Raw genomic sequence first — 21,889 nt, forward strand, 5'->3', positions numbered from 1 at the left:
CCTCGCACGATACCGTGTATCACTCGGGCGCGTAGAGGATCGGGCGCAGCCACAATGGCGGCCCCTGGAAGCCTGTCGGATGGAAATGAATCTGCCGTTTGCGCCCGTCAGACAACTGGCGCGCTTGCGCGAGCGGCTGAAGGTACAGTTTCAGAGAAATAACGAGTTCCTTTTCACTCGGGTTCGTTCACGTTATTCAAACGTCTCGGATGCCTCGTCTCTTTTTATTCTTCTTCTTCTTGATTAACGGTTTACATGGAACTCTTCTGGTGTGCGTTGCGAAGTCATCATTTCGGACCCACGTTTTTCAGGTGCGTTCAAGGGGATATGATGAGAATTTGTTTTACTAGCAACCAAATGTATCTTAATCATCATCAATTTAAACTTCATATTTATTCCTTTTATAAAAATAAAATCAACGAGATTTAATATGAACCAGCATTCGCATGGGATGAAGGAGAAAAAACTATTTACGGAATTCTACTCATGATCTGCTGTATAGGCCTATGCATCAGGCACGGAAAATAATAGTGCATAAATGGTATCAAAAATATACGAGGTAGAATTTGAAATAACCAACCTACTCCAAAAGATAAGATAGTGAAACCTATGTCACCAGTTAGAAGAAATAATTTTATTATGTAAGCATGTACGCTTTAAGGTCTTTAATCCGGCTTCATAAGGTTCGACACGTAACATCTGGCACTAATCAATCGCCGCGGCGTTTACAGCTCGCTCAGAGTTTACCGTTACCGTCGGTTCTCGTTATTTCAGTACAGAGTTTCGTGTTTTCCAGCCGGGTTTACAATTCACGCTTGCGCACTGTATTCCCGTTAAAATAGATTGACTTTCTATAATCCGCAAAATAGTTATTCCGGCATGGCTGTGATCCAGCAATTGCGGGATTAAAGACCTTTCACTGTATTGGTATTTCATATTTCCAGTTACAAGTATGTTTTACCTCAGTAGTTAAGACGAATTATATTTCTATCCCGTTACGAAATAATATCCTCAAATAAATAAACGAAAATCGTATTGGAAAAAGGGGTGCGGGCACCCTGGTTGAGTTTCGTTTTTTTAAAAATGCTTGAGTGTCCCTTATAGGATGAAACTACAAGTATATTATTAAAAGAAATGGTCGGAAACCTTACAATTAATGCAATAATACGCACAGATACCATTTAGAGTTATGGCTACAGTAACATTCTCAGTCTCTAATTTTTTTTAAATTGTGGGGTTTGAAAAAGTGTACTTTAAATAATAGGGACAAAATTATTTGCTTACGTAGATTATCTTGTCTGTAGCCCATTTTTTTTAAAAAAAATGAATAATATACTTTAAAGGTTTTTCAGTGATTCCAGGAGTGCACTTAAAAATAAGTGCAGTAGAGTGATAGACGCTCGTTAAATTCAACCTGGGTCATTTGTTGCAACTGACGGTACTTTGCCTGCTTCATTCCGTGAGATCTTTCCTCAGATAAATCACCTCATAGTATCATCATGACCTTGCAATCATTATCTCTTACTGCTCGGTGAACATTGCAAAAATAAAAGTATGATAAAGACCCCCTTTTTTTGCAGGACGATAAAGGCCGGTACTAAATCACCGATGACCTAAGCAATATTTTACGTAAAAGTACTGAGCTCATTTTGTTTCGCGGTTTATTTTTCTTCGGCGCTTCACCCACTGAGAGCTGGCAGCAGGGTTTAACATTGCCAGTGACAGGATTCAAATCCTCTGGCTAGCTGTAGACCGGTTAAAACAATATTTTGAGAGAAAATAGTTCTGTCGGCGGCGAAAATGAGACCCTTCAAATTTGCGGTCGCTTCGTTTAACTTTCGACATGAACAGTGCGCTAACATTTGCGCTAGCAGTGCATGTGCTTTCCGCGTGAGAATGTTGGCACTTGTTACTAATAGTTTTGGTTCATCTTCTTCTTTTTTTTTTAAATAAATATGTATGGGACCTGAGGACATTAATCCTGGAAATAAACATTATGCGGGCGAATTATACGGGTTAGAATATAAAAAAAGCCTTACGAGACGAGACACGTAATTAGAAGAACTGGATTACTGAGAACATCATCGAACGAAATTTAGTGGGTAATCGAAAACAGGGAAGAAGAGAAGTAGGAATAACTGGCGATTCCAAATTAGGAATGGAATGGATTGAGCTTGAGGTGTCGCCGGCACCGCTGTCATTAAGAGGAGCAGCATTAGCCACTTGTTTGACACACGAAAAAAAAAGAAAAAAAAAATCCAGAAATGCTTTGGTGGGAAGCGAATGATCTAAGGAAAAAGTTTCAGGATCTGAAACAAAAAGCTATAAGCACGGAAAAAAAAAAAAACTTATACGAAGGAGCAAACGGGTAATATTGAATTCGATGCCAACCAAATTTCAGTTAATTTTTTTTTTTCGTTGCACACATTAAAATGAAAAACCGACTTAACTATGGCTAATGTAGCTATGTACCTAACAATTCTACAGACACAAATTATTCGTACTACGCAGCCCTCGCTTGCGGCGTAATTTTGCGTCGCACAAGTCTCCGCTGCTGATCGTAAATTGTGGGTGAGGTCAGTGGTGCATACCGAGGAAATCTCTCGCAGCCCCAGACCCTACAAACCCCCCCCCCCCCCCCACACACACACACATAATCTCTTATTAATTGAGTAAATTTTTTATGTATAACATCTTAGCTCTTGATATACGGCATTTTGGATGAGTAATTTCGTGAATGGAACTGAAGTCACGTGGAACGGAAAGGTGAAACCACGATGCTGCTGACATCCGTGGCGGATGACGATCAACCAAAGTTCACAAAGCCAAAGGGAAACTTTATAGCACTAACTTTTAATGCATTTCCAACAAGATGGGCAGTAATTTTAATAAAATTCCTTGTCGAAAATTAGGCCTAAAGCCGGGGTTCGGTATTTTCTTCGAGTCTTTTTCTATTTTATCGGAGCCGTTTCATTAAATAGTTTAAAATTTCGGTCTGCAAATGGAATGATTCGATAGTCGACATAGATGCTCCGGCAGCGGATTCTAGCGGCGGGATTCGCGTCAGATGTTTAGTTAGAAACACAATTTGCGTATATTTATCACTCTCGGCTTTATTTTCGAGGATAATGCGTAAATTTCGTGCTCGTTTTTCGTATTATATGTACATATGCAACTTAAGAACACAATAATTTTTTAGCCTTTGACAATGCTGTTATAGCAAATAGGTCTATGCTAGAACACATTTTGTTAAAAAGGTTTTTTATAGTATATAATAAACATGGACTCCACACACTTCCAAAAAACAAAGTCTGGTATATGTGTGCAACATATATATATATTTTTTTTCGGTGTGCCCGAACGGCCAATGACATCATGCGCGCATACCTTAGGGGATTAGGGCGGCCGGACCTCGCCACCCCCCTGCCCCCGCGACCTTCTTCCTCGCCGCTGTTATCTGTCCCTGAGTGGCCTGGGAATCCCGCGGGCTTACAGTGGCCGCCGCGTGGAGTGGCACGAATAATGCGCTGCTATTCTGGATGCTTCGAGCGTCGGGTTCGGCCCGGGATGACGCGACACGTCACAACCACTCCAGTCGGTTCCAGAAAGACGGCCAATGGGTATAAAAGCGGCTACGCCGCCGGTCTCCGCGGGGAGTTCCAACAGGCGAGTTGAGTGAAGTGTGAGTTCGGCGAGAGGCGCAGTCGCAGAGCAACGGGACCGTGCGAGTGAGACCGAGTGGCGCGAAACTGTGTGTGTGGTCAGGTGCGAGGCAAGGGGCGAACCACTGTCGAGCCTGGCTCCAGCGAGGAGTGCGAACTGCGGACTAGACAGATACTTACTGATTTGTGAACAGACACTAAGTGTAGTGATTTTTAATTAGTAATGCAAATATTAGTAGCACATAAAACTGTATAAAAATTAATAGGGTTATTTTTACGAGCCTGTTTCCCCCATTCGTAACAATATATATGTATGGTTGTATAGTTACTCATGAGTATACGCGTGCGCACACATAAACATAATGTATCTGTTTATCGCTGCAGTGTAAAATTAATGTGTTTACAACAAAACTGTAGGCCACTGGCGGCTTCAGGAAGACTTTTAAGGAGGGGCTATTGTTCAAAAAATGGATGCAGTTGCAAAACATGACATTAAATATGATAGAGATTGGCCTTGGAATATCTAAAAATTCGTCTGCTAAAATACCGAACCTTACTAGTTTTATACAAATTTTCATGAAAGACTCATGAATTTAAGTATTTAAGGGAACATAAATATACTTTCCGAAAAAAAAAATTACTTGAAAATGTTTTTGAAAATAAAATTATAAACACAATTGCTATCACTAATCTTCACAATAAATAATTTTTTTTTTAAATAAGGTATATGGACCAGTATTCAATATCAGTCAATACAATACATGATTTAAAATCACATATATAATTTTTATTTATATGTAGCCTTTTTTTTCCATCCTGTCAATTTTTGTTGCACGGTTGAAGCGCATCGTAAAAAATGAACTCTCATAAATTTTTTTCATAACGCGTCTAAAGAAGTGTATCTTAAAAAAAATAAATTCGGGATCGGAATGGGCTAACCCCTCCCCCCCCAAAAAAAAAAAATCAAACACCGCTACGCCACTGCATACGTCACAATGTGGTTTTTGATCGCTCGCCCCTGAGAGAAGGCATGTGGCACCCGACTCTCGATCAACTACAGTGAGACCCTTGCGCCGACTCTGACAGTACCCGGAGGTACCCAAGACACCACGACACCGCACGCAGTCACAACACCGAGTAATTGCACCCATGGGGGGCTCTCCCCCGCCGGCCGGTGAATGCCGCGTGATGAAGTCCATAGAATACGACCGGAATGAGAGACAGACACGAAGAAGAAGAAACTAAAAAAGAGACGTTACAAAGCTCCGAGGAAGGGGCATTCGTGGACCATGACGCGCAGATGAGGACTTCTTCCCAGCGGCCGGCAGCGGTAAAGACCAAGCGCTACCGAGTCTTTAACAGCTGCGTGATGCGAGAAGTGCTCACTTGAATTGCGTCACGGGAACGCCGAATATCTTCAAGACATTTCTGTTGTGCTCTCAAGTACTTTCAAAAGACTTTTCAAGTGGTCAAAAGTATACAATTCCAAAGCCAAAAATTGATGGTACTCAACTGTGTTAAGATCATGCTTCTCATTTTCAGTTAAAACAGTTACGTAAGGCATTCAAGACAATATTCACAATATTATGTAAACTCAGTTATGGAGCAAATGTTTGTGAATGCTCATGACTCGTCCGCAGGTGTACTGTGCACTTAATTTTTAAACACACACATAAATATATGTGGTGTATTTGTATGTGTAGTAAGAACCCTGACCACAAAACCAAGGCAAAGATTCTTTATACAATTTAACACAATTCAAGCTTATTATATCCCACAACCTACAATAATCAAGGGCATTAATGATTTTTCAAAGCCTATAAACTACACATAGGATAATTAAGCACAACCAATTACCTACCTTCCCTACACTCTAAAAAAATACTTTGTACTTTTACAAGGAAAGTTCTTGGAAACTCATTTTCAACGATATTCCTTGTAAAACTGCAAGGCAGAGTTCTGTACCATGTGTAACTTTACAAAGCTCTGACTTGCAGTTCTACAGTGACATAGTTGGAAACTGAGTTTCCAAGGATTTTCCTGGTAAAAGTACAAAAATATAAGAACCCGGCAGGAGGAGGTAAGCAGCAGTGAGTGCTGAGATAACGGTCACAGGGAAAAAACTTTGGAGCAAATATATTTAATTTAATTTTGTTGTAGTTTAAGTTCCCGTCCTGTGAACGAATGGGTTGAAACTCCTTCCAGACTTGCTAGCTGCGGTGCTGGGTTCTATTCTTGCATTAAATAAAACATATGAAAAACATGTAGTTGTTTACCCAATCGTTTAAAGCAAAAACAATAATGGGTGCGTGTACGCACGTTAGAAGTTATACTTACTCAACGTAATAAAAAATTATTTTAATTTTGCATGCAAATAATTTATTGAAATAAAATAATGAAAGGACTGGAGTGGTATAATAAATATGGCTGGTAAAGACAAATTTAATCAAATAAAAATAAACTAAATAAACACTCAATATTCAATATTAATATAAACACGTGGATAAGATAATAATATAATTTATTTTAGAAAAAATAATTGAGAAAAAATTTAATTAATAATGATAATCAAGTAATATGCGAAATGTTTATTCTAATTTATAAATTTTAAATATTTATTGAATACTGTAATAATTTATAATACAAATAAATTAATCACACGGGAACATAACCTCACTTATATAAATAAATTTGAAAATAAAAATGTAAATTTTATAAACACAATTCATATAACTAATACTCATAATAAATACATTTTTAACTATATGGACCAGTATTAAATATCAATCACTAAAGTATATGATTTAAAAACACATATAATTTTTATTCTGCCAATTTTTGTTGTATGCTGCGCGCGCATCGTAAAAAATTCATTCTCATCATATTTTCATAACGCGTCTAAATAAGTATAACCTAACATCACTTCTATAAATATACTTGGAAATATACATGTGAAAAAGTTTTTAGTTACAATGCCAATGACTAATATTCAGACTAAAAAAAATGTTTTCAATGATATGGACCAGCATTCAATATCAATCACTAAAGTATAAGATTTAAAAGCAAATATATACATTTTATTTGTATGTAGATTTTTTTATACTGAAAAAATTTCGTTGCATGGTGCGCGCGCATCGTAAAAATTCACTCTCATAATTTTTTAATAACAAAAAGTTTAACTGAAACAAATGGTATTCTATTTTACAATGTAAACGCCTGTACTCTAGAGGCAAAACGAGAACTAATAGGTAATAATATAGACTGATTCTCCTATTCTACAACTGGGTTCATAATCAAACTATTCTTTGCCAATAGAACTGAGAAAAAAAAAATCGTCTAGACATTGACCAAGGCACGCATTTTTGGTTATGAAATCTAATAGCACTTTGTATGTATCGTGTTTCAGTGCAGGTGTTTTGATGCTAAGGAACTGGTTAAAATAATATATGAATAGCCACAACACACAAAGTCTCATTAAGTAACTTAAAATAAAAGTTCGTGTCCATTGGACTGGCAAAAGGATTATATATTATAAATAAAATAAAAAAATACTTCAGCTGATTTCGAGAGTTGTATGGGCGAGTAAAAAAAAAAAAGCACTCCACTCGCGAGAGATACCGGATCGTCTTTCGACTTCACGGATCAGTTATGTTCGCGTGACGTGCTTTTGGCACTAGCCAAGCAACGAGTCGTTTTTCGAAGACGACAAGGTGGTCGTGGAGTAAGGGGTTTTTTGTGAAAAAAAAAAAAAAAATTCTGAATTCAGTGTTTTAGGGTTCACTGCGTTTATATTTAAACTTCCGACTAGATGCTTCAATTTTTGTACCTAATTTCCCGAATACCTGCAGCGTTTCATCCCTAGTAAATTTATTCTTCTGGACTGAATTTTAAAAAAATAATAATAACGCTTTTACGGGAGATGATGAACTATGATAAGAAGCACCCCCGAAGTATTATAATTTTTCGGGAGTTTTTATTTTACTTTCACGTCTCTCCCTCCCTCCTTTCCATAAAAAAAAAAGCCCGGGAACTCCACAATTATTACGGACAGCGGATAACGCTGGCGTGGCGGCTGGCAAGAGCGGACATGTCGTTGTGGTCAACACCTGTCGGCGCCTGCTGGCTGAAGAAAGGTATTAGGTATTGTGCTTGAGGGGGGGTGGGGGGGGGGAGCTGGGAAACACTTCGGAAGCCGACCAAATTCTACGTCCGGAAGGAAGGGGTGGGGTGGGGGGGGGGGGGGGGGTTGACCGTTACGGGAGTCGCACGCAGCACGCCTCGTTACCGCGTGTGACTCGACACTATTCGCCCCCTGCGGTCGAAGAGGAACTAAACACCCCTCCCCCCCTTCCCTTACTCGAACTACAAAATACAAAACACGACGGTTGATTTATTTTCCGTGACAAACGATATCCTGTGCGAACCCCCCTCCCCCCCCATTTCCCCCCCCACCACGGGGAATTACTATGCGATCATGCTCAGGTACAAACCTATAATTTCCACGTTGCGATTTATTAGATCTAAATAAATAACTAATTTTACCGTTCCTTCTCAGAACAATCATATTTCGTGAGTATGCACGGACCAAATACAAATGTCGGTCACTTCTACGAGTTACGGTTGCCTGAAGGCGACCGGACATACAAGATTTTAGTGCGTTCAGGCACCCATTCGACGGTCATAAATATATGCCACGGTTATAGGAGCGAACCCCTTTATATATAACATTTTAAAATGCTTGACATTCTGATAAAGTAGATGCAAGTCAACATTTAAGCTTGAAACTAAATAAACAAAATTAAGGTTCAAAGACAGCATTCCTTTCCTTGCGCGCATTCAAGCAAACTCATTCATTATCAGGTAGGCCAACTTCTCTGTCCCTTATCTACCGTTGCCTTTGCGACTGCATGTGGTCAAGCAGTGGTAATCACGGTAATCATCCCTTGTTCCGAAGCGAAACGAGGAGAATCATCATCACCGTAATTACCAACGGGACGCCAGCTTTCAGCGGCGCGCGGGGTATTCGCTCGTCGCGGAAGCCAGGAGCAAGTCGGCGGTTCCCTTGATTCAAAGCGATAGCGCGCCGCTAATTGCGCTGCCGAATCAACGCTTTCCGGCTCTCGCGAATTATCAATCTTTATTAACGCACGCCCCCCCCCCCCCCCTCTTCACCCCCCACAACTCTTCTAGCCACGCCACTGGAGCCCGGAGAAAGAATCAGCCGGCTACACGAGGCCCCGAAATTGCGCTGCTGATGTTGTATGTATAAATGACACCAACGTGACAAATACACATTAGCGCAAAAACTAATTGCTGGCGTTGGGTTATTACAGCACATTAAGGCTAAGATCCTGAGTTTCTCGCGAGCTGGCAAAGACACGCGTAGTTATCTTTGTCCTCAACAGAGCGCACTAGTAGTACGGCTGAACGATGTAGCGACGCGCTGAAAAAGGATGGGGGGGGGGGGGGGGGGTGGAAAGAGGACGCTGTTCTCAGAATTCTTATCTCCCAGCGGGGTGTCATGTTTACGACAGGTCTGGAAGAGGGGGGTGGGGGAAGAGTGTACTCTGCCTCGGCGAGCATTTAGATTTCCAATCCCTTTGCCATTCTGTCCCTTTCCACCACACCCACTCAAGACTACTCGATCCTCAACAAAGCGCAAGGGAATAAATATTACTATTTTTGGTACATTTCAGTTAGAAACCTGTACGTAACCGAGTGCAACCCAAGGTAATTATAATAAATATTAATTTGGTGCACTACACATATACGATATACAAATTGTATGTTTTACTGCGGTGATTATGTGGCCAAAACTGTCAGATTTGGTCTCTTTTGCAAGAACGCTCGTTCACAGCTAACCACTACATTCAAATAAACTGGCCAGTAATGTAGTTTTCCTGCCCCTGTAAAAAAAATAATAATTTTTAACTGAGTACTACAAAGGTATTGCGCTTCTACAAAATTATTTTTTTTTTCCACATTTTGTCACAGGTGTGTGCGTATGTGTATTATACAAACAGTTGAACGTTGACCATCTAATAGCATGACTTTATGTTGCAAAACGGTATTATTTGCTATATTGATATCTGATTAGAACTGTATTTTTCTGTGCAACTATATATATATATATATATATATATATACACAGGCGAACTTTTTATACTATCGGATAATTTTTTGTAGCTGAATATCTGTCTTCAAAATATTGCAGGTTATTGCATTAATTTTAGTGTTTTAAATGTATTATGTTTTTATGTATGTATACATGAGGCTAGAGCTAGAAAAAAGTTTTTGTTTGCTTTTTTAGCTGACCTGTGGCTTTTGATTACACTTTTTTTTTTATATGTGATGTTTAAAAACGTTATTAGTAAATGTCCTGGCATTCGTACTTCTTGTAAAAAATATAATCATATTTTCGAAAATTAAACTATCATTTAGTAATTTATTATTGCAATATAAATACTTGTGTATGCCAGTCGCGTCTGGCGAAATGAGGAGCTCCTTCACGCTATTCCTACTGGTGACGTCAAGCATCACTGGTAGTTCGTTTTTTATGTATGAACTGGATGTCAAAGAGGCTCGAAATAAACATCAGTTGTAACTAATAATAATAATAATAATAATTTAATTATGAAAGGGCCACATACTCGAAGAATCGCCTTCTCTACGCAATCAAACGTGTTTTAAAATATCTAAGGAGTAGGCTACACGTCATAGGTTGTATAAGAATATTTCGGAGGGAGCTAACCAAGGATATTTTATCGTGCATACAGATAAAGTGATATTTTAAGAGTAGTATTATCCCCCCCCCCCCAACACCACCACCAAACTGATGGATTTATTGGCACATCCGTACATAAAAAAAAAAAACACTGCTCCAGAATCTGCACCTGAATCGTCTTAGTGGGAAAAAGGTGTACATAAATTACGAGATCACTGAGGTTATAAGGAAGGTAATCAACCAGAGTAAGTGATTAGGAGCAAGGAATACTAATGCAATAAATATTCCATTGATATAATTTAATGATAATTTTTACTCACGTTTTAGAAGTTGATATTGCTGAATAGCAAATTTTTCATTTTAAAATATTGTAACAATGAAAAATTGCGAACCAATAAACATTTTTTGCTTAGTATATCATTTTATTATGTCTTAAGACAAATGGAAACTAGATATTATGAGTACGAAATATTTGTAAGTAATAAAAATTTACATAATAAAATACTTACATTCATACAAAATACAAATATTTTTCTTAGATATACAAGTATAACTACATTTCATTTCCGGCCAACGAACAAATAGTTTTGCTTTGGGCCCTGATAATAATACATAATTACATTTTCATTTTTCACCAAAAGTACATGAGGCACAAAAGTCAATAAATCTTAAACACACAATAAAAATATACCCAGATACAAACACCAATACAATAAAATAAAATACAATACAATACAATACTAATTTTAACTGAACATTTTTTGGATATATGCATAATTTTATTAAAATTAATCAGAAAGTAATGCAGTTACATGTTTGCAACCTTACGTACTTCACTTGCCTTTAACGAATCCGGATAAGTTCAATGTTTAGCCAGCCGAAAAGGATGTTTAGATTTTATTTTTAAACGCATGTGAAATTAGTCCTTTTTTTTTTAACACTTCATCGCTGTCACGTGAATTTACGGCAACATACATTATTATTGTACTTTTGTTTTGTAGTAACGATCTGTAGGCTAAATATGTACATGTGTTTGTTGAAACTTCGTTTTAAACATCCATATACATAAATTAATTTTGTCAATTTATTTATAGATACCAGTAAAATACAAAATAAATTATATTTATTTTACGTCCTCTTAAATTATTTAAATGATATATAAAATATGACCAAAAATATTTCAAATGAAGAAGTATTTTCAACTTCAAGTACGCGAGAATTACATAGACTCATTTACTTGCGTATTGCATAGCATACATACTTCACGTCCATTTCTGACAGTCTTGCAAAGTCACTTCCAAAGTATCTACAAGTATATTCTTCAGGCGAATTCGGACACGGCATTATAATCTTACATTATATCTAGAAGACGTGTTCTTACATTTGCTTGGAGTTTTAAATTATTTTTTTGAAATAATAAAGTCAATTTTAAAGTTTAACTCATTGCAGAAACACTTACGCAATATATTTGGTGGTTCTCTGCAAGTGTATTTTGTGTTTTATTATAGTTTGATAATGAAGTTAATATCAATTTATTGCCTTTTTTCTGATATGTGTATACATTAGATGTATATGAATATAAAAATTTATGTAACAGGATGAATCTTAAATGGTTTGAACAGTTATCTATAATGACTGAGTAGGTTTTTTCATTAAAAGCCTTTCTTTTTTACTGTTTAAGTTGGATTTCTTTATAACTCAAAAAAATTATCACGTAACTAAAAAAATGAATAAAAGAGCAAACTTCTGTTCGTATGTAGGTGTTAATTTTGCTACCGTTTAAATCATGAAAATAATGTAATACAATTTGTTCTCTAGATAATTAGATTTAGAAGTAAGGCTACATATTTTAGTCATTACCATGGTACGACTTCCGGAAAAGTTTTACATTTATATATTTTTTTTACAGAAGGTACCGGAGCTTGCAGGTTGCGCAGAAAGGAATTGTATTGTTTGTGAGAGTTCTCTGTTCGCAGTAACACCTATGATATATGTTTGATGTTCTGTTTACAACTCATCGTTAAAACTAAATTTTACAGACTGATTATTATCCTTTTATTTAAAATCTAAGTTATTTACAGTGTTTAAAATATGCTTTCTTGCGTTTCGTTTTGTTTGTATGATATTTGAGTCACCCGCAAAGATAATGAGATAGATATTTTATACTGCTTCTTTCGCAGTTTTTTTTAATTTTAGTCTTGACAATGGGGAAGCAATTATACAGGCTGTGCTAAATAGATAAATTATGCTTTATGTCATTGAGATCAAACTCTTCTATTTTTGTGCATTTTATAGTATTCCTAGTTTAGTTAATTTATCCAACAATATATTTATACAATCAAGGCCTTAGATGCTTTATAAAAAAAACTCAACTGATTCATAATCAGTTGCCGTGTATAGGTTTATTTTGTAGATAATAAGCAGTATGGGTTTTAGTGCTTAGAGTTGATGTAAAACCATGTATTAAATTTGAAAGTATTTTGTACTTTTCATACTTAAAATTATCATACAATGTTCAAATATTTTTCGATATAATTAAGGACACCTGTATTTCGTGAATACATCTCGTGTCAGGCTATTTCACACATAACTGTAGCTTTTTTTTCTTAGAGGTTTGGCGAATTGCGGGCGTGCAGCAGTACGGTAACTACGTCCTCATTGGCCCCGTCAAGTGCGGGAAAACAGCCTTCACCGACCACAGCCAATAATTACAAGAAAAATCTACAGTGTTTTGTTAAATACCTTGACACGAAATGTATTAGCGAAATACAGGTGTCCCTAAATATAAGACGTAATTGCTCTCTGACGATAATTTTCTTTACTGGTATTATCACCTTTCTTATGCAGGAGAATAGTTTTTGTAGTCTTGTGATTCCCATTCTGAAATAATTCCAATAATGGAATATGTGTTTATTATAATAAATGGAGAAGTGTATATAATATTAGCAAATGGCTCATTAAAAATATGAAAAGAAATAATCATAAATTACAAATCATTCTACTGCACATAAATCACAGATTTTAAAAAGCAAAAATTACTATAACATTCAAAATATTACAGAGCGTGCAATGTAGAAAACACGGACGCATGTTGTTGTCTAAATGCAATAAATAAAATACAAGTCTGCGGCTTTAAAAACAAAAGAAATAAAATGTTTCATAAATATTCAACGCTTGTAAGGGTACAACTATTACACTGATATGACATAGTTTTTCTAGTAAGTACATCATACAAATTCCTAACCAGGCACACACAAATATATAATTTGTGTTACACTTCAATAAATTTGGCCATGATTTAAACCTAATAAATAAAGAATGCAAACAAGCTAAACTCTACAGAGTATCGTCGAATAAAATCTGGGCCAAAAGTAAATCAATACTTTAGTGCTCAATACAATTCGAAGGAAATGGAAGATATTTTGTAGTATTATAAATGATAATACAAGGATTGCTGATTTGGTTTTGTATTAATTTTGAGCGTAAAACCACCCCGAAAATATTGAATAAATTTTTCAGTTAAGCTGCATATAAACTGAACTGGTTTGCTAGCTGTCTTGCTATCGTAAACATGACTGTGAGTCTGATTGGCCATGTTGGTGATATGCACGATTTTCAAGGCTGTCTCCCGATATTATATATGTGTTTTATTTTTATACAAAATGAAGCACGAATATGTTATATATTTCTTGTATGAGATACTAGTTGCAAAGACGTTACAGTTTGATTTTATGGGTAGTGAATCAGTGGTATAAAATAACTTCATTTATTTTTTCCCGATAACATCTTTTTGACATTAGTATAATATAATCACTCGCCAACCAGAGAACCTTATTTTTTGTAGTCATGAAAAAAAATGTTTGTATTCAATATCAGCTAATAACTTACTATTGCTTATGTCATCAAATACATTTACAGTACTGTTCAATTTGTACAAGCATGAGAAGTAAACAATAATTAGAATTTTTTTATCAGATATAAAGCATCACTGTATCAAATTAAAAAAAAGAGTTCTCGTCAGCCACACAATTTCTGTCTCTCAAAATTCACACATCTGAAATTTTGCGTTTCTTTGAACGACTTTCTTGTGCCTGTATAATATATTCTGGCTCACGAATCGGTTGTCCCCTGGGACGACATGGATCAGCAAGCTCTGGCAACAAGCAGTTGTTAAAAAATCGCAACAATTTTGACTCCATTTTGTCAAGCCAGAAACAATCATCTCTCACAATTCTTTCTATTGAAATGCCTTTCGTTGTCCAAACGACAAAATCACACCACTTTCTTCGTGTGATGTGTAATTGCCCTTGCACTTGATAGTAGTAATTGTGAGAGCGATTCAAGCAAAGCTCGCCGTCGACAACTCTGCAAAAGAACGTTTTCAGCTGCATTGCTGCATCTAAAGGGTTAAGTTCCCTTGCAGAGTATGGACATTTCACCTCCACCAAACCATCTTCATCAACTAAACCATCAGGAGAAGCTGCAAGAAAGCAATGCTGAAGGTCAACGAAGAGACCACATTGTTTAACAGTATGGCCTGTTTGTTCTTCGTATAAAGCGACAGCTATGCGCTCGTTTGCTAGACCATGTATTGTGGCAGCATTCTCCAATACACGACTGTACACAATCGCTTCCACTGTCACTTTACACGAAGTATTTTCCCTCATTTTACAGACACGTCCGAAAAAGGAAGCAGTGACTCGTTTTCTCCGCTCCTTCATCCACAACTGACTGCTTCCTTGATCTCGTGTCTGCACCTCCAGATCATTCCTTTCTTGCACTGTAAGCTCTATGCTTCTCATCACAGACTCAGTCAGAATTTCTAGTTCAAGACCAGAAGCTGGAGGCTGAGTTGCATGAGGACCATAGCTCTTATCACCCTGTGGTTTAAATGATTCCGATTTCCGTGGTACATGCGGATTCATATCCAACCTTCGCCTACAGTTCGCCTGCTGTTTCTGTCTTTTTGCCATTAATCGCTTCACAGTCACTCCAGGGCTGTGACCTGTGATCGCCTTCATAGTTTGTCCATGCCATTTGTAGCGAAGTTGGAAAGACAAACCAGCAGCAGTAGCCCTACGGCTGTAAGACCCCTGCTGTGAACGGTTTATCTGCTTACCGCCAGCCATCCTTGCAACTAATGACATGTACATTTCTGCTTGGTTGGTTGTGAGATCCATTACAAGTGCTTGTGACTTTGCTCTCACTCGGTCAAAAGCTTGTTTGATTCCCACAATCAATTCACGAGGCAATGCGTCATAACTGCAGGGATTTGCTGTTTTACCAGCTCTCTCACACACATCTAAATTGCATAACTTATGGTCTCCAAACACATGGTTGGGCACATTTAGAAGTGTTGATTGAAGTAGCATAGCATCACCCCCACAGTTGCTGATACAACCTCTTGCACAGCGACAGAGGGCTTTGATTTTCGACTGGCTGAGATGCCGCATATGGATGCCCTTGGCTATGGCATAAAGATTCTTTTTGAGATTCTTCACGACATGGTTAGCACATTCAATCTTTTCAACATCTCTTCCGTACGAAACATTTGCAACTATGGCTGCATGCACACTTGAATCCCCATCACCAACAAACTTCTTAAATTGAAGTTTGTACTTGGCTTCACAGAACCGGAAACCTTCCACTATAATGTCTGCCTCCATTGCAGTGGAAGAATCAGTCCAGTTCCGGAAACACAGGTGAGGCGTGGGTTCCTTTTCCATCCGTTCGCTCTGAATGCATGCGGTACAATATTTGTTTCTCACACCAAGGAATAACAATTTCTTAGTGTAGAAGCCAATTATTATAGCACATCCAGACTTAGCAGAATACCTATGACCATAGGATCTTTGGCTCCAACCTCCATCCAAAATTCCTATGGTCCAAGCATATTCCTCATTTCCAACCATACAGATGCGTCCATCATCTTTCGCCATAGAGAACTCTTCCAGTGCAGCATCTTCCATTTCCTTCTGCAACATTGCCTTCCAGTGCTCTCCGATTCTGTTCTCGTGATAAGAAAAGCAACCCGGGCTCATAGGATGCATATCAATTAGTGACAATAGTTCATACAATGGTCCGTAGCCTAGACCAACCGAAATTGCGCCCCAAACAATCTTATCGTTGATATCTAAGTTGGTATCGATTTTGCATTTTCTTTTTCTTCCCACTGGAAGGCATTCCACAGGCTCAGATTTGAACTGCTGCTCTTGATTGCAGTGAGTGCACTTAAATTTAAAATTTGTCAGCAGACCGTACCTGTTGACACTTTCCAGAAAATATGTTCCTGAAGATGAAATGGGACACCTGTAAAACCAACATAATAATAATTTCTGGTAACATCTCCCAAAAACATTTGTTACCCGTTTGGCTTTCACACAATAAACAAGACAATTTTTTACTAGCATCGGCAATTTAGCTATAACTACTGCTATACATTGGTACTCAAGCTGTTAGGTTGTGATTTTATTAATTTCATACAACTGCTCTAACAGCATAATATTGCATACATCCAAACTACTGTCGTTAAAATCGAACATAAATAGCTTGCAGTGAATCCTGAAAGATCTGCCCGACTCTTTGTGATAAAAGATTATTCTATATTTACGTAAATGTACGTTGAAGTGCACTGAGGTAAGGTGGTCAAGTTATCAGTACGGGTGTTACCTCGTTTCACCATACACAATAATCTTAGCAGCTCCTGAGCTCTGTCGAGTGACATGTGAACAGAATAAAATGAAAGAGATAAACTTACATGCCAGTAGGTTCGCTAATTTTTGAATATGAACAGAAGCTTCTTTATCTTTGTACTTATCAATATAATAACATGCACACCACTACAGTTTTCCCAAACTGTTGATGTGCATGTCACAATTAAATAAAAAAATAATTGTGACATGGCTCGAACAGATATACATTTTACATGCTTAAAAATTATGCTATTTTAATGTAAGTCTGAAATGTTGTTCAAGAAAAGGATACAATTTTCATTTGCATTTCACTGTGCTGCAAGAAGCCATATGGCCATGGCCACATTTATTCGCGCATTTGCCCTCTTACACATCATGGTATAGTAAAACACTATTTCGATCGTCATCGTCTTCACCTCCAAAAAATTAATAATAAAAAATTAATAAAAAATAAATTGGATATTTACGTTGAGGTATTAAAATGTTACTTACTCGTAGAACAGATAGGTACTATCGCCATATCGGCAGACACGTTGGCACGTCCAACTGTCGTAAGCCAAGCGTGCAAATGTTATGATGCTATCTTCTTATAAGTAACAAGAATATGCACAATTAGAATATTACGTTTTTAAATTATTAAAAAATATATTTATCTTGTTCCTTTTACTATGTTTCTTAAAAAATTTCTGCAACAACGTTCTTCCGAAAGAAGGTATACACCGATTTTAAAGGTGCGTGCCTACTTTTTAATTTTATTTTTTTAGTAATTAGAAAATAAAAATTGGTACTTTTCCCACTTTCATCATTGAGGCTGCGACCCAAATTTAAAGTTTCCAGCCCTTTTGACAGTGGGTTGGAATTTGTATAGGCCATTGTGTGAGCGAGTGAATTACTTTTTGCATATTCGAGCAATTCTAAATTTAGGCCCTAAGTTTAATTATAACAATTTCACGTCAGCCAGAAAGCTCAAAGGCTGGTAAAACAATAGAATTTTATTTCATATAATTCTGTATCAATTTCATCTAAGTATTACACACCCATTTAAACACAATTTCTATACATAATAATTTTACTTCAGCAAGGTCTTCGGTTTCTTGTAACAAATAAAATTACCTAAAAAAATAACTGGACATACGTAAACAAAGTTTTTAAATTGTAACATTTGCCAAAGAATTTAAATAAATCTAACTGCAAATGTAAGAACACAGTATAAAGGTCTTTAAAATTGTATTTTGGAAAATTACCTCAATGTTTATTTGCTAAAACTCCTCATTTCACTTGTTGTGTGTGCGCGCACGTGGAACTTATGTTTCTATGATCATTTATAGTTGCAAATAATGTAGCGGAAGTTAAATTGAAAAATATATAATTCTTTCTGGCCAATATTTGTTTACAAACAAAATTTTACAGACCCCAAAAGCAAAAAAAAAAAAAAAAAAAAAAAAAGAATCGCCACTGCCTTGTAATTGTGTTTCTAACGAACTTGTATAACTAACGAAAATGTGTAACTGCTAGGGGTTAGTGATACAATAAATGCTTGGGTAGTGAAAAATCCATTGTTGAACGACAGCATCGAGAGATTGGCCCTTATTTTTGTATCGTTATATACATAACTAAATAATTAGGGGAGGAAGTGGCCGTAGGCGGCTGGTCCGCTCGGCGCGCAGGGGGGTTCCTTTGCGCGGCTGCCAAAGGTATGAAATTAAAAGAAAAACATAATATTGTTCGTACTGCAATTCAACTTTGCATTGCTTAGTGTAAAACTATACGATAAAAATGGAACCCTGTAATTTTTTAGCATGGTAATTATTTTTTTTGTTTGTTGGGGCAAAAGTCCATCTTTCCCCGATGAAAATTTTACATGGTGTGCAATTTTTTTTCCACTATAGTGTTTAACCTCTTATCGAATAAAGGCTTACTACGTTTGTAAGTAGCTCCACCACAGTTCACTCGATATATGCGTTAGCTGTGATTACATTGGCTATTTATCTCTCCTCGTCAATATGGCTCAAATATATTTTCCTTTTATTTTCAACATTTATTAATTTAAATCGGTATTGTTACATATCTATCCTATTTACTTACTAACTAATGAAGTCAATAAGTTTGTAGAAGAATTTTCAACCTTCCAGCCGGTTAAACGTTCAGAAGGCGGTAAACAGTAGTGGAAAAAAATCTAAATAACTCAATTTTACATAAAACAATTTTTACCTGTGTCTCTCCAGAAGACGGCATTGCACCATGAAGTGACGAACGTCAACCATCATTCGACCCTCTAACATACTGAGTCCCGGATCTGTCTGTGGCAATGGAGGCTCGTAAACCACTATCAGCGGAGGAAGGTCATCATTCCTAGAAGAGTTATTCCCTTTTAAGAAACATAGCCCATACAATAATTTTTATTCATATGAGTATTATCACATGAATTCTAAATTTACCTGTCATATCACAAACAAGATATGTAAGTGTAAAGCTTACCCTTGATAGTCATCGGACAGAGTATGTGTACTGTCATCAGTGTTGCGTGATGTACACGCCGCCACTGAAGACGCCATGGTGGTTACATCTGGCACTGTGGGGACCGAACTTTCACCGCCTGTGCTCTCTGGCAAGGTTGGTGTTGCAGGACCATCACCAGCAGGCAGAGGGTTCTGTGTCAACCCCAGCTTCTTCTTTTTTCTCGCTAATGTTGCAAGCCTAAGTGAAATAATATAATTCATTAGAGTAGTTAAAGAATTTTAATTTGCCTTTGCTTTAATATTCATTAAGTTTGCTAGTTTAAGATTTATTAAAAATTTATTTAAAGGAAACTATTTAATTAAAAATAGCCTGTCCCCCCCCCCCCTTCTTTTTTTTGTGATTCATCTGCTGTTTGCCTAGATTTAGTCCATTAATCATTAATCTCTCTGTTGTCTATTTTCATCTGTAATATTTTTTAAAATATTTCTGAGTTAAGTGGTTTTTGTTTGTTGATTTTACTCTCGAATTGTTTAAGGTTTTTTCTGGGTGCACTTATAGCAATTTTTGCGGAAATTTTGATTTATTTACTACACATTATAGCATAAGTTTCGACCAATAGGTGGCACGGTAAAATGTCTAACATGTTTTTTATGTGATTAATTACGCATTTGTATTTAAAAATGCTTAAACTGTCTTTGGAATTTTGAATTCTATTCTGAACCACCTTTAGCATGTAACTGAATTTTACGTAACTATAAAAGATGTTGTCAATAACTTAATATGTTGCTCAGAATTCATATAGTATTACATTTGGCAAATTTTAAACCTGTAGATGCTCTTTAATAGTACTTAATTTTTTTTCATTATTTTTGCAAACAGTAGTTGTACCTTCGGAAATAAAAAGTAAATATAACAAAACTAAACTTGAAAAATATTTATCTACTGTATTAATCTTTATGCTACAAAACGAAATTTCGTTTGTGTGTGGGTACATTTTCACATTTGTAGTGTTACGTAACTGTTTACATACACGGATATCATCGTGATTATGGTTAAATATTTTTTTTATAAAATTAGTCAAGATTTAATTTAATAATGGGCCATTTCAGCGAAAAACTTGTAATGAAATGTTGGTATTCTGTAAGACAATGAGTTGAAGGATTGCTGGAATCAGAAGAAAAAAACAGTATGTGACGAAATTGTTTGTTTGTTTTTTTCGAAAGAGGAAGTATCTAAAATAAACTTAATCTCATAACGTGCCAGAGACGATTAAATGTTATGTTTTTGTGCACGTAAACTGTCAACAGAAAATAAAATTTTTCTAAATGGCCTGCTTGTTTTGAGTGCATTACATACTGTATTTTATATACGCATTTGTTATAGGAATATACTATAAACTTTGACTTAATGGAACGATGTACGACATGTAATATGATTTGTCTTGTCATTTAGGTTGTATTTCCCAGGTTAGAACGAACAGTTACAACTCAAATGGAATTTTTAAGTAAGTACTTAAGTTTAAAAATTCATAATATGTTTGTGCCGCGTAGAATGCATGAAAACCATCGATAACTATATAATAATTGCCGCGGACTAATACGTATGCACTCATTTATACAAATTTGATTTCCTAGTCTAAACTCCCCCGTATCAAATACAGTCCTGCTACGATATTTGTTTTGTTTGCATTCATTTTGTTTTAGCACACCAATGTTTTTTTATGGCATATAAAACGTGCATTTTGTATCTAATTCTTATTCCTTACATTACTTTCTTTAGAAAATTTCAAATACGTAAGGAAAAATCATTAAAAAAAATATAGAATTTAAACGTACCAGCGGTGCGACTTCCTGAAAGATTTTATGTAGTTTTACGTTTCATAGTCCAAGAAACCCATAACCATCATCAGTTCTAAAGTTATATGTATATGTATGTATGTATGTATATATATATATATATATATATATATATATATATATCACAATTTTATGAACACGATAACTGCCGTAATTTTTCGCACATCAATTCCAAACTGATACATAAAATCAAGTAATGGAAAATCTCGATCGAGTTCGTCAATGGACAAAATCAGTCCATAGGGGTAGAAATGGGGAAGGTTTTTTTTAACAGAAAAATCGCAACAACTTCCATAATATGATGCATATCGCATCCGTGTGAACATAAAGCTTAAAGGAAAAAATAGGAAGAACTTTTGTCTGAATAAGTTTTTGATACGACCAACCATAACTGCAAGGGGTGTAAAAATTAAAGTGTTTCGGACCAAAAAAATCGTAACTCTCTTATTATGCATACTATCGAATCCGTTCTAATTCTTCAAAAACCTTGTAATT

At 36.3% G+C, this 21,889-nt stretch overlaps 1 protein-coding gene across 1 annotated transcript; it reads right to left on the bottom strand.

Annotated features, from left to right (window-relative positions):
* Nucleotides 1–10,679: 10,679 nt before the first annotated feature.
* On the bottom strand, nucleotides 10,680–21,473 carry LOC134537665 (uncharacterized). The gene is made up of 3 exons (XM_063378352.1): nucleotides 19,557–21,473; nucleotides 19,290–19,430; nucleotides 10,680–16,695 (listed from the first exon to the last, which is right to left on the bottom strand). The coding sequence occupies exons 1-3, from the start codon at nucleotides 19,796–19,798 to the stop codon at nucleotides 14,433–14,435; spliced, it is 2,646 nt and encodes an 881-aa protein (XP_063234422.1). The 5' UTR covers nucleotides 19,799–21,473; the 3' UTR covers nucleotides 10,680–14,432.
* Between the last annotated feature and the right edge of the window lie 416 nt (nucleotides 21,474–21,889).

Source organism: Bacillus rossius, chromosome 12 (assembly GCF_032445375.1).
Source record: "Bacillus rossius redtenbacheri isolate Brsri chromosome 12, Brsri_v3, whole genome shotgun sequence".
NCBI lineage: Eukaryota > Metazoa > Arthropoda > Insecta > Phasmatodea > Bacillidae > Bacillus > Bacillus rossius.

What these genes read in the sequence shown, in the direction of transcription:
- LOC134537665 (XM_063378352.1), bottom strand. Translation starts at nt 19,798, where the DNA reads ATGAATTATATTATTTCACTTAGGCTTGCAACATTAGCGAGAAAAAAG. An exon ending in CTGTCCGATGACTATCAAGG is followed by an intron (nt 19,431 to 19,556) that starts GTAAGCTTTACA and finishes TAACTCTTCTAG; the next exon opens with GAATGATGACCTTCCTCCGC. An exon ending in CGTCTTCTGGAGAGACACAG is followed by an intron (nt 16,696 to 19,289) that starts GTAAAAATTGTT and finishes TTGGTTTTACAG; the next exon opens with GTGTCCCATTTCATCTTCAG.